We start from the raw sequence: 14,015 nt of genomic DNA on the forward strand, positions 1-14,015 counted from the left end.
CTTTGCCATAAATCAGGCTTAATGAACATTAAGCTTGCTATCTGATAGTGCACTGTTAATTTTAAGCCCCTTCCCTTTTTGAGGTTCTAGAATGTTTGGTTCTTTTTAATGTTTTTATCCCACCCTCTTTATGTTTTTGTATTTTCCTGCTGTTCCCATTCTTTTGTGCAGATTATTTCAGATGCAGATGTATTGTTCTAATATATGATTTTATACTGTTGTATTTTAGCCACTTTATAGTGGAATATAACAATAATAAAGATTGATTTGATTTTGATAATAATTATTAAAAGTAGAAATACGGTTTACAGTGCAATCCTGTGCAGAGTTACTCCAGTTTATTCACATTGAAATGAATAGGCTTAGACTGCAGTAATGCTCCTTATAATTGCACTTACATGTTTATATTGCTTGTCCAGGCTTACAAGTTTGAATCTTGTTAATATCTGGAAATTTTCACTTTTAAAGCCCATAGTTACAAAGTTCCATGACACTTCTCATCCAAATATAAATGTTTCAGACATATAGTGTTAGGGGCTGAGGAACCTTGCTCAATCTCTGTATTTTCTGATACTTGAGTTTAAATGAATTTGCTGTATTCTCTTGGTGCTTCTGTTTTCCTTGTCACAACTTTGTTGAAACAGCCATCCCAGAAATAATTAAGTGATTCTGGCTGCAGTAAGGTATCACTAGTATATTTACCCGCAATTAGTTACACAAACCTGGTTAATCTACTAGACATACATTATACACCACAGGTAGTTCACTAATGCTTCTTGCCTCCTTTCATGCCTCCACAGTTTCTGGGTGCTATACTGAGACTCCATTAATTTCCAGATTACTTGCTATTGGTTGGTTGCCAGGAAACCTTGGATAAGCCAATCGGCCGCCACCTCCTAATTCTTGTTTAAGGATTTTTGTTGCCCTTCCCCTTCTGTCTGCTTTGCTGAGTTCCAGTGCTACTCAACTGGAATAAACTAGATTTTTCTTTTCTCTCACCATACTGTTTTTACTTCCTTTTATATTTTGTCTGTAAAGAGGCCAAAATCTCTGAAGCACATTGTTGCTTGATGAATCATCACTAGCAAGGAATGGATGCAGGCAAAGAAAGTAGAGGGAAGTAAAGAGTAATTGTCTGAGAAAATACACTCAATACTGGAATGCATTAGGATTGGCAAGGTTTTCCATGCTAAATGTTGGGGGGCAGTGATGCTGAATAAACTGGGAATTCTGTATTCTCTTTTCCCCCCGATTTATATCATGACCTCCCCAACAGAGCTCATGGCGGCAAACAGTAAAACAACCACAAAACAATTTAACAATCATAAAACCAATAGACCAATCACAGATGGCAAAAAAGCTCCCCCCTTCCACACCCATGGGAGGCCAAAGATTATAATAGGTCAGGCCTACTGGCTAGATGGAAATGCCTGGTGGAAAAACTCCATCTTACTGCCCCTACAGAAACTGTTTAAGTCCTGAAGGGCGCTGATCTCACTTGGGAGCTTATTCCACCAGGAAGGGGTGGAAAAAGCACTGTAAAAGCACTAGCCCTCATAAGCCACCCAGATATCTTTTGGGCCAGGGACCTCCAGCAGGTCTTCCTCTGGCAAGTGGAGGGACCTCACAGGGCAATAGTTTAGAAAGCTGGTTTAGCACACAGCAAGCCACAGTGTTCTGGGCAGCCTGTATCTGGACAATGCCATAAACAGGAGTTTTAGTTTAATGAAGTCATGGTTTATAAATTCAGGTTGATCATTTCAATGTAGCTTCACCAGGGCTCTGCTGCCTCACTACTGAGGATTCTTGAAAGTTCATCATATGCGTAACCTGCTGAAATTCTTGCTTGCTTCACATTTTCATACTCCTAGTCAGTTTCCTTTGTACTAACATCTAATCTGAATTTTATTTACTGTCGCTGCTACCTAAACATGACTGAAATAAGAGTTTGACTCATTTGAAAAATAATTAAGAACACACAACAACTGAAGCCAGGATGTTTGTTTCAATATTCTTATAACAAATATATATCTTAATCTAGAGATTTTCATTAATACAAAGTATGATTCTTTTGTGTATATTATTTAGCTGCCAATAGGAGGCCAATGTTCAGTTCATAGGTAAGATCTGTCTGTTTCTGGATAGTGGCCTGTAGAAGAAAAGGAAAATTTGTCATTTCTCTAAGAGTTCTGCTTTTCCCCACTCAAGACAATATTAAGCTGCCTTCTATAGTAAGATTATTTGGACTGCAGTGTAAATGAATGCAGAGAAGGTTAGACATGAGCCACATACTACTACTGGAAACACTTGCAAAACCAATCACATCCTTTTGCTTTCATCAAATACAGTGTTAATACCTAGCTTGGACTGGCACACGTGTTCAGGGAACACCTAGGAAAAATAAAAATCCCAAAGGAATGTAAACATGTATAGTTATATGAACACACAGGATCTTGGGTCTGGTTATCTAAAGTCCTTTAAGACAGACTCAGTTAATGTTTGCTTGTTGCTTCTTTCAACAGAGACGCTGTTCAGCTTAATGTAATTGCAACACAACAGCTACTTTTCTTAGCCCAGAAAATGAAGAATCTGGAGGTGTTTATTCATGTTTCAACAGCATTTGCATACTGCAATCGAAAGCACATTGAGGAAGTCGTCTATCCACCCCCTGTTGATCCCAAGAAATTGATAGATTCCTTAGAGTATGTGTTCATTACTTCTCATCTTGAATGTACATTTTGAACAGCAAGAAATGTTGGGAAGTTTTTGTTTTAAACAAATCTGGAATGAGATAAGTTGAACATGCTTGGGTTTTTTGTATTTTGCTCATATGTGGTGAAAATATTGAAGATGTGATTAGAAGGAATATGGATAATCCATAGATATAGAGCTAATGTGGTATAACGGTTAGTGTGTTGCACTGGGGTTTGGAAAGTTCCCCTTTGAATCACCCACTTTTCCATGGCAGCTTGTGGGGTGACCTTGGGCCACTCACTCTCAGCCTAACATATCTCAGAAGATTGTGAGGATAAAATGAAGGAGAGGAGAATGCTGTAAGTCACTTTTGGTCCCTAATGGAGAGAAAGTCAGTCTATAAAGGAAATGAATTCAATGAAGGTGATAAACTCTTCATTTTACATTTAAGTAAGGAACTTAATGTGTTGTCAATTCTAAATGTCTGACAAACAAATTGCTATACTGTTAAAAAATCAGGAACATACTAGTCAGATGTTCATTTGAAAATTGTTATACCTCCAAAGCAGATGTGGACAACAGCACTTTCATCAGGCACACTACATCAAAATACTGCACAACTAGTCATCAGACTAGTATACTTAGATTTAACTTCTATTTGCATAATATTTTCCTGAATTTGGATGACGTTTCAGAGCTGATAGACATTCTAGATGTAAACTGTAATACAGTGGGTAGGGATGACTATTTAACAGTTGACACAAGTATAAAAATATTTATTTTGTTAAAACTTAAATCCCAGTTTATCTCCTCAGTGTCAATGTAGTGAACAATGCAACATTAGATCATAAATGCACCAAATCTAATAGTTAAGTTAATAATGATATGCAATTATATATTACAAAACATACAGAATTGAAATTGGAAGTAAACACCAATCTTAAAAAGCTCAAAATTAAAATAGACAAGCCTTAATTTTTATTTGTTTTTTGTCACATTAGCACAAATATTTATTTATTTTTATTTCTTAGATTTGATAAGGGCTCTGGGCAGTGTACAGATCAACTGACAAAACAATCAACAACCCACAATAAAATAATAAATTACACTTCAGTTAAAATCATTAAAACATCCAATAACTCAAAAGCATTTCCATTCCAGTAATTTCAGTAGCCCAGCTCAGTATAACAGCAATCATTAACAGGTGTAATTCCAGAGATGGAATGGAATAGGAGAGACGGAATACAAGGGATGGCACCTCAGCGGCTGGCCTCCCCAAAAGCCCGACGGAACAACTCCGACTTGCAGGCCCTGCAGAACTATTCTAGGTCCTCCAGGCCCTGATGGTAGCGGGGAGGTTCTCCCCCACTCATGTTTTGAAAACACCATCATTCTGATCCATGAAGTTCAGAAACTTTATTTTTAGAAAGGGGAAGATTATCCTGTTTTGTGTAGTCCAATAAATTTAATGCATGAATTTAAGGCCCCATCCAATCGGACCTCTTGCCAATGTTGCACCTTAATTTTAATTTAATTTAAATTTTATACTGTTCATGCTGACCCTCTTAAATACCAAACAAAACATTCAGGAAAACATCAAACATTGACATGTCTTATATAAGCTTCAGTTTGAATACTTTTGAGTTACCATTATATCTGTACAGTACACTCCTTTTGATCTATTCTGTGGTTTTCTCACTAATTTATTTGGCTTCATGTAGAAATTATTATATTTCTAACTAGAAGAAAACTTGAACTGTCATTAAAATGTCTTTTTTAACCAAATCGCCAGGGTAGTATTTAAAACATGTATACCCCATCTCTCCATCCTAATGTTGCAGGCTATAACAAGTAAACAGTGGGGTAAAGCAGTGGCATAGTGGCTAAGAGCAGTGGCTAAGAGCAGGTGCACTCTGATCTGGAGGAACCGGGTTTGATTCCCAGCTCTGCCATTTGAGTTGTGGAGGCTTATCTGGGGAATTCAGATTAGCCTGTACACTCCCACACACGCCAGCTTGGTGACCTTGAGCTAGTCACAGCTTCTCGGAGCTCTCTCGGCCCCACCCACCTCACAGGGTGCTTGTTGTGAGGGGGGAAGGGCAAAAAGATTGTAAGCCCCTTTGAGTCTCCTACAGGAGAGAAAGGGGGGATATAAATCCAAACTCTTCTTCTTCTTCTAAAGATTTTTAAATCTTCTAAAGCACCCAGCGTAAAATGGAGAATCTTCTAAAACATGATAGTTTAAAACAGGACAGCTATGCCTTACAAGAATAATACTAATTTTGCCCAAGGATTGCCAATTCAACATCAGGCAAGCATCTGTGAGAGAATTCTGCAGTCTGAGTGCCACCACTGGAATCCATGGACTTCTTAAAGTGTGAGGTGCACAGAATTTGGCATCTGATTATTTCTTGGGCAGATTCATATGAAAGGAGATAGGATAATGTACTGCTAATTGAGTGGCTATTTGTTATGGAGATATAGAAGAAAAAAATGCCCAACAGCCTGGGTATTACATGTGTATCGATACATTGGTCTAAACATCAGAATCCAAATTTAGTCTAGATTCACCCAATTAAACTATAACAGAAAAAGTAATGCATCAGCTTCAACTGAAAACTTTAAACAGTAGTGAAAAGCTAAAAAGTAATATTTTCCTTTTTCCTCCCAATACACAAATTGGTACACTCACTGGCTGCTGATTTGCTTCCAGGCACAAAGTTCCAATTAGCATTTATAAGCCTTTATGGGGTGTGGGACCATGTTATGAGAATTATCTTTTTATTTGTTTTTAGAAATGACCTCAAAGCTCCTTAAATAGCTATCAAACTAGACAACCATTTCAAAATGCTCTTTCATTTTCTGTTTTAAAGTGGGTGTGTGAATGTAATTATGTATAATTCAAAAGCCCTTCTTGGGAATGTGTGAGTAGAAGGTCAGAATATAAATATTTTTTAACATAAATGTTTTTCTACAGGTGGATGGATGACGGCCTAGTGAATGATATTACTCCAAAACTGATAGGAGACCGGCCTAATACTTATACATATACAAAGGCCTTAGCAGAATACATTGTACAACAGGAAGGTGCAAAACTAAATGTAGCCATTATAAGGCCATCAATTGTGGGTGCCAGCTGGAAAGAGCCTTTTCCAGTAAGTTATTTTCGTTATCTTAAATTTCTTGTTTAAATACTGAATACCAGCGTTTACAGGTCAACAAAGACAATTGAGTGGCCAAGAGTCCATAGAGCTATGTGAAAAAGTATTGTCTGACTGTGGATCTACATATGTCTTGTTTAACTCAGTTTGTGTGTGAACAGAAGCCCACATGATATATGTTCTGAGACATACTCTATTTGGTAAATAATTCATGTGTGTTTGACCCTGAGAAAAGTAGTAATGTACAATCACGGGTTGTAATTCTATATGATCAGCAGAAGATATGTGATCCTTGTCAAGGTAGCCCAGTTATCTTCCTCCTAAATGGTTTAATTAGACTTGAGATAATTTCCTGTATTACAAATTGCTCCAACTGTAGCATTGAAAGAATTCATACTTGTCAAATGGCAATTCTGAAACTAATATGCCCACAAGGCGTTTTGACTCATAAGCCAAGAGAGATAAACCCTTAGCATATTTACGCTGTTGGGGACTAACTTGCAAGAGTATTCTTATGAACAAAAGTAGTAGTAATTTGTGCCCTGTGCCTTGGGTAGATTTTTGCTAATAGGCAAAGGAAAAATCTCAGTGCTGAGCCTCTCCTCAAGGCAGAAGCAGGTTAGCACTTTGCTCAACTGTTTTGCTGAGGACTAAAGTAGCTTCAAAATTGTTGTATTATACAGTGCTATATGCTTCTTTTCAAAAGGGGAGTGAACACAGCAAAATCCCCACTTCCCATGTACTATTCAAGTAATTTGTTTTAATATTTTTGCATTCATAGCTATTGTTTGAAGAAAGCACTCTGCTTGATGACAGTACCTTATCATTTTTTTTAAAAAATGAAGAATGTATGGTGAGAGGATTTTAAACCATTTTTGTTGTTACTAAGATAGCTGACAAAGACTAATGTTTTAATAAATGTGAGTTTTTAAAGCACTCTGAGGAAGGTAAATTACAGTTTACTCAGGTTCGCATGAGAGAAATAAAATTAGACTAAAAATATAATTTTTATGATAATTCTTGTAGTTGAACCAGTAAGCTTTTCTCTGTTTTTGTTTCCCAACAGGGATGGATTGACAACTTTAATGGACCTAGTGGCCTCTTTATTGCTGTAAGCAACTTTTGAAATGTAGATATGTGTTTTGTCTTAGAGTGACATCCAACTAAGAGTGACTTCAAATAGTTTTCTGACTGTGTATCTTCTGTTTTAAGGCAGGAAAAGGAATTCTCCGAACAATGCGAGCCTCCAACAATGCCGTTGCAGATCTTATTCCAGTAGATGTAGTCATCAACGCAACAATAGCTGCTGCATGGTATTCAGGAGTTAATAGGTATAGCAGGTGACAATGCAGTTTTCAAATGGGCTAATACATTTATAGTCATATGATACTGTAGTACTGTTAGCTCCAGTTTATAAGTGTAGGTTCAAACTTGTAAGGGATATGTGGTGATGCTACTTACTCCCGTAGGCTCAAGTAACCAGTTATTTGTACTGCCCTAAGCCTTAATAATCATTGCAAGAATATGTGTGTCTGCAGATAGGAAAGTACTACATAAGTCTCCAGATGTCCACAGAGTACAGCACCCTGGGGGTACAGGGCTTGGATACAGTGGGACATGAAGTGTTCCTCCAAGAAACCCCTGCACTGACAGCCAGTATGACATCATAGTTGGAGTGTGAGAATATTATTGGGGAGAACTGGGCTCAGATCCTCTGCCATGAATCTCAATGGGTGACCCTGAGCCAGCCACACTGACAGTCTACTTTACTTCAGGAATGTTGCGACTATAAAGAATAAGCACCTTGATTATATGAATTTTTACCCCAGGCCTGTTGGTCCTGGCTTCAAATCAGGGAAGAGGCTTAAGATGAGAAAAAGATGAATCAGTAAATAGTGTAATAATGAGAAATAATCAAAGAGAGCAACATCAATAAAAATTGGAAGTGTATTTGAAAAGTCACAGATATAAGTAATGGATTGATTTTGATGTTCAAAGAATAAAGAGTAAACAACTATGCAGATTTAGCAATTTTAAGAGTTTTTCTTGAGATTTTTTTGATCATTGAGATTAGCATTGGATTCTTTGCTTGGCAACATTTCATCCTTCTTGCCCCATCCACTAGGAGACTTTTTCTACCTCTAACATGGAGCTCCATGAGATTCTGTCTTATTTCAGATGGTAAATAACTGACACTGTTAAGAAGGATCTTCCAGTGGCAGAACATTATTAGCACCCCTGAATGAGCCTGATGACCACCTAAGTGTTTATGAAATTTAGTGTATGAAAGCTGAATCCAATCAGGAAGGAAATTATTAGCAGTTGTTGACAGCTGTTAGGGTAGCCTTGAGTTTGAAGTGACTTGATGGCACTTAACACAGACTCAATTATTAACAGGGATTACAGATAAACCAGGATTTAGGGGTCTATAGCATGACATGGAATTGCATTTGCCCTTTGCCCTTTGGTGGGGAAGGAATGCTGATTCAGTCCTCCTGAGTTCCCTATAAGACCTCAGACTGAAGGAAGGGGCTTTAGCGGACCTGAAAGAATCCACTGACACATTGTGCCCGGAGACGTTTGAGGCTATCGTTCTCAGTCTTCCCCTTTCTTGTCATGTGACATTCTCACTATTCCTATTCTTGCCACTTGTGACAGCAGGGGGAAGCCTCTCTGTTGCGATAATATCCACTTCACCTGTGTTTGTAGTCGCACAAGTGCAAACCTCCAGTGCCAGGGCAGCAATGCTGCTGATTAGTGTTTTGCCTTTGCGTGTCAAGAACAATACTATTTACGGTCCCCACAGGTTCTCTTCTCTTCTGCCTGATCCCTTGTTGTTCTGGTGACAATCTGTTCCCATGGACTTCTCTTTTCTGATGTTTCCCTTATCTCCTTTTGTATTCCATGTTAAACATGATCTGTCATCCAGAGTATGCTTCTAAATTCATTTGGGGAAATCTGGTCAACATTGTCAAATCTGAATTGAGGAATATAACTAGCTTCATTATTACCCAAGCTGGTAAAGATAGCGCACAAAGCTGAGGCCAGATTAGAGCCAAGAAGTGACAAACTTTGTCTGGGGGTGGAAAGTGGATTGGAAATGTGAGTCTGTGACCTGTTCCTTACATTCATGTTATCCTGAATGTCTGCATCAGGCCACCCTGAAGGAACAGTTTTACTGGCTTTGTGCTCCTGGTTTCTGCTTGATGTTTTCACACCACAGATGACTTGTATAACAACTGCATTTAAATTGACTTTGAGGTACAAAGTCTGGAATAGAATTTAAATTGCACTCTGATTTAAATTGCACTGTGATAATCCTTGCATGTTCCCTCTATCTCAGTCCTGGACTGCCTCATAACTTTGCTGCACCACCAGCCTGGCCCAATAACTGGTCAGATCCTCCCACCCCTCCAACCTTGGTTCTTACGTGCCCTTAGTCCTAAAGGTACTCATTCCCTTTGCCAGCTGCAGATCGTAGTGGCCATCCTGACCTATTGTGGGAGTTCGTGATCAGACCCTTCCCACTGGGCATCTGCTGTCCCAAGCAACTTTCTGCCTCCATTGTTCGCTTTACCCTTTTACAAAGGCCTGACCCCTCTGCCCACAGGTTGTCATTCATCCCCTTTGACCATTGTGCAGTTAATATGTTAACAGTGAAATGCCAGTTGAACATAGCTGTTCTGTAGTTGCATGACTCTCACACAGATAGTAGATTTTTTGGAATTCTCTGGAGGGAGGAGTTTAGAAGGAGTGGAATCTGATCTGCATAAAAAGTAGACAAGTTCTTTTAAGAGACTTTGAATCCCAGGAATTCTAGAAGTGCATCAGATTTGAAAGAGAGAGAAAATGCTGTTATGGGGAGAGGGGTCTTGCCTTTTTGGGGAAACATGGGTCATGTGATGTAGGGAAAAATTGATTTCAAGAATGCCACCTGGAAGAGAAGAGTTCAAGAGTTCAAGCACAAAAAGCTTGAAACTGAAATTTGATTTATTGTGTCTTCAAAAATGCTCATAAGTTGAAGATTTGTCAGACATAGGAAAAGCAGATTGGATTTTTCTTTCCTTTCATTTTTTGCTTTGCACTTGTTTGCTCACTCCATAGGATTTCATGTCAATGGTTTTAGTTACAAGTGAAGTTTAATTTTTTTATTTTTATGAAACTGATACTTTAATGTGAATACTCTGACCCAGATACAAAGCTAAACTTAGTCTGTTCTAACCAGAAAATCCAGAATGTGGCTGGAAAAAGCCTGAAGAAGACTCGTTAAAGAAACAGTTTAATACCTTCTGGTGGCAGAAGATTCTTACAGTTGATGGAAGGCTGGGAGAGATATCAGTCAGTAGTATCTGCTAATGTCCAATTGTATCTATGTTTGAAATGACTAACTTAAGGTTTTCAATGTTCTGATGTTTTTCAGACCAAGAAATATAATGGTATACAACTGTACAACAGGTGGCACCAATCCTTTCCATTGGGGTGAAGTTGGTATGTCATGTTTTTTTATCCATGTTTGAATAGTATTAGCTTATTTATATTAAAAAAATTAAGGCAGGGTTTAGGTACATTCCAAAATTTAGAATTTTTAAATATAGAAACTTTAATAAGTTGAAATAAAGAGTTCTTAACCGCACAGCTATATGTTCTAGTCAGCACTGCTATATGTCTACTCCATAGGCATTTGTCCATATTCCAGACTCCTTTAATGAAGTTATAGCATTAATAATCTCATCACTTATTGTTAGTAACATTTGAGAGGGAAGATGAGATTAGGAATGAGCTGTAATCCAGAAGAATGCTGGTTGAAATCTTGACTACAAATCCCACAGGTGGCCTTAGGCAAACTGCTGTCAGAGTGGCACTCTAAACAGTGTTTAGAGCTGTTGTAGGAAGTTCTGTGGATACTGAAGGTTCTATACACATAAGTTATGGTGTTCTTTGTGGTCTCCATTCATTTCCTTTGCATAGGTTCTAAGCTGGCAAGTAGAAATTCAAGAATCCTCTGACCCAGACATTGGCATTCAAATCACCACTCCTTGAGGGAAGGAGTGAAGATGCTCTCCTTTTAGTAGCTCCACATTGGTCCTTTGAGAAGGACCTCAGAATTTCTTACCTTTAGCTTTAGTCCTAAAAAAGTTAGTGCAATTTAGTCAACTTTGTCATTTCCTTTTCCCCTTCAACATTTATCTTTTTTTTGCCCTTTTTTGCCATTTAAGCTGGTAAAATTGCCAAGTTGTAAAAGTTATGATGCTGCAGTAAAATGGGGACTAGAAAAAATGCCTCTGAAACTGTGGAGGATTCTTTTGTCTCCTTCTCTTCTGGTATCGGCTATTCCTGTGCATCTTCTGATATCAAAACGACCTTTTGTACTAGATCTGTCCTTGTCATTCCACCGCTTGTGATTGAGCCCATGCTCAAACCGTTCCAATACTTGGGGTCAGCATCAGATTCTGCTTTTTCAGATGCTGAAATGGAATTCCCAACTCCCTTCTTGGTGTCTTCACTCTGTTCCCCATATATACGTCCTGGTTCTCCTTTTTGGGAATACCTTATAATTCCCAAGGTATTCCGTAGTATACTAGGGAAGAGAGACTCTCTCAATGATGACGTCTATAGAAGAAGTTGATAATATGACCATAGAGACTGGTCTTTCTCATACAATATTAAGGTCTGGCAATACAGACACTCATGACACTCCTCATGACGCTCATGTTCATCAAGAGACTGCTGTGGTCATGTAGTATTGCAGTGGATATCAAACTTGTGTGCAAACTGTGCACAGCCACTGCAATGTTTGTCCTTCTTAACAACCTTTTGTTTCAGCACCTTGAATGTTTAGTGTACCTTCCCACTCTTGATCAGTTTCAGTCCTTGCATTATGACCATTTCCAGTTTTTCAGCTTGCATCTACTGGCACTAATGCCATGTTTTCACATTACCTTCAACATTATCCCATTTCCCACTTTATCACCACTGTCTCCAGTATTCTTTGCAACTCCTGTACCTGTGGCATATATTCTTTTTCTTTGATACTGATGATTGATTGATTGATTGATTGATTGATTGATTGATTGATTGATTGATTGATTGATTGATTGATTGATTAGGGGGCCAAATTAAGTCTGCTGCTTCCCATGTCTATTCAAAAGATGAATTCCTTCAACCTCTTTAAGTTGATCTTGCCCACGATTATTACTGAGTTGCCTCTAGATTATATTGTTGGATAACAATGTTCTTCTTCCTCTTTAGAAGATCATAAGCATTATGCAGACTTAGTCAAACATTTTGATGCAGTTCTAAAAATGCAAGTACACCAATCTCTGTTTAAAGTCACAGAGACAGTGTATGTTAGTTTAGTTTGAGGTTACATCACAACAAAATTAATGATTCTAGCAGTACTATTAGAAATGGTAAAAGGTGTTCAGCCAAAGCTGTCTTTGGTAACTACATACAGAGGTTAGATAGGATGTATTAATTTCATGGATTGCATGTTTCCCTTTTGCCTGTTTAGCTTCCAACTCAATTTTGTTTTATTCATCTTCCAGCAAAGCCCTGGTTTGGCTGTGACTAGTACAGAGGTCAGACATTGCACAAACTGTGTTCACTGCATTGTCTATACCAGGTCTTGATACCATGCATTCTAGATGGTTTAATTCCCTCCTGTGGGGCTAAGTTACCACTTGTGTGGTACATGCCAGATAAAGTACAGTTCTTTTAAGACAATCTGGGTGGAAGGTTTTATGTTGGCAAGATAAATTGGTACCATTCAGTATCCTTGTACATCGAAAACCATGTCTACATCTTTTCACACTTCATCAACTTGCTTGGTTATGTCCCTATTTCACTCAAGATACCTGCTTGTTAATATAGGGCTTTTCAACTTTCTGCAGCTTTGATGCTAGAGAAGATGAATAAGGACAAAAAGACTGCATGAAACCTTGCAGTTTTAAATATTTATCTCACTTTTCTTGGCAGCAGTCTTGGTCATGATTCGTAATATGTCAAACCCCCCCCCCCCCCCCGTTTATCTTCAATCTCCACCAGGAAAAACAGTAACAACGCGCACGCTCCGGCAAATGGGGAGGTGGGGAGGCCGGGCCCAGGCCTAAATAGGCCGCCCGGCCCCACCTCCCCAGATGACGTAAGGGCGCCAAGCGTCACTGCCTGGCGCCCGAGACCTACCGGGCCCCGCGTTGCTGGCAAGCTAAAGCCTCGCGAGCCCAGAGGAGCTCGCAAGGCAGGGGGAGGGGAGGAGGCAGCACCATGGAGGCTGTCGTTTCCCCAGCAGTAATGGCAGCCGCGGTAAGTCACGGCTGTTCCCTAATGTAGGATCCACCACTTCAGACACTTGTCCTCACTTTCATTTGGGTAAGATAGTTCATAAAATTTAATGCTGTTTTTTTTAGAACACTTCATATCCGAGTTAAAAGCACCCCCACCCTTCCGGAAGAGGCCCTAGAGGACTAATTCTGCCTTTTCAAATAATGAGTTTTTCCCCCAGTCATTCATAGCCCTGGAAAAAAGAAAGAGAACTGTATTTTGTGCTGGAACTAAGGGATCAAAAATGTTCCAGAAAACGTTTATGAAGGCTTTCTGTGCTCATATTCTTCAGTTTTTTAAAAGTAATTGTATATAGTTCATATTGGTAGACCTTCAGGATCCTTTGTCCATATTATTGTTAGGCAACAATACAGAATATGGCTCCCTTTCATCTCAGCAACTGCTTTGTTGCTTCATCACATGTATGACAGTAGTAGTAGTCCATCAGTGGTTATTGATGTTCTTCACACTATTTTATCTTGACCAGGTGCCAGAACCTCAGGTTCATTAGCTTGCTAATCTCTCATGTGTGGTTCTGCATGGAGATCACAAACAAGAAATGCAGATTACCTGCAAGTGAAGTACTTCATGTGGTCATTTGTGTAATCCCACAAGCCACTCTCCTTTCTGGTAGCCTCTCAATTTCCACATTGCTGGTGTGATACATGCTCTGTTTTGAAATAACTGTGGGATTGAACTCAACTGTCCCACAAGGCATGTGCAGAAAGGCAAAACTGTCATCAGAGAAGGTATTTGAATACCAATTTTGGGGCAAAGACTCTAGAACCTTTCAGGTTTGCTTCCATGCCAGTGTAGAACCTATGTGTGTTGCTGTACAGA

At 38.9% G+C, this 14,015-nt stretch overlaps 1 protein-coding gene across 4 annotated transcripts in view; it reads left to right on the forward strand.

Annotated features, from left to right (window-relative positions):
* FAR1 (fatty acyl-CoA reductase 1) overlaps positions 1 to 14,015 on the forward strand; it is a 78,475-nt gene that overhangs the window by 46,082 nt on the left and 18,378 nt on the right. For 2 of the 4 annotated variants that reach the window (XM_048483960.1, XM_048483958.1), the window contains exons 4-8: positions 2,523 to 2,702; positions 5,672 to 5,849; positions 6,922 to 6,966; positions 7,068 to 7,195; positions 10,276 to 10,343. In XM_048483960.1, the coding sequence (XP_048339917.1) occupies positions 2,523 to 2,702; positions 5,672 to 5,849; positions 6,922 to 6,966; positions 7,068 to 7,195; positions 10,276 to 10,343 (599 nt within the window). The remainder of the gene's footprint in view (positions 1 to 2,522; positions 2,703 to 5,671; positions 5,850 to 6,921; positions 6,967 to 7,067; positions 7,196 to 10,275; positions 10,344 to 14,015) is intronic. The other 2 variants (XM_048483962.1, XM_048483961.1) reach the window with 1 other exon arrangement.

The sequence above is a fragment of the Sphaerodactylus townsendi genome, linkage group LG02 (genome assembly GCF_021028975.2).
Source record: "Sphaerodactylus townsendi isolate TG3544 linkage group LG02, MPM_Stown_v2.3, whole genome shotgun sequence".
NCBI classification, from domain to species: Eukaryota; Metazoa; Chordata; class Lepidosauria; order Squamata; family Sphaerodactylidae; genus Sphaerodactylus; species Sphaerodactylus townsendi.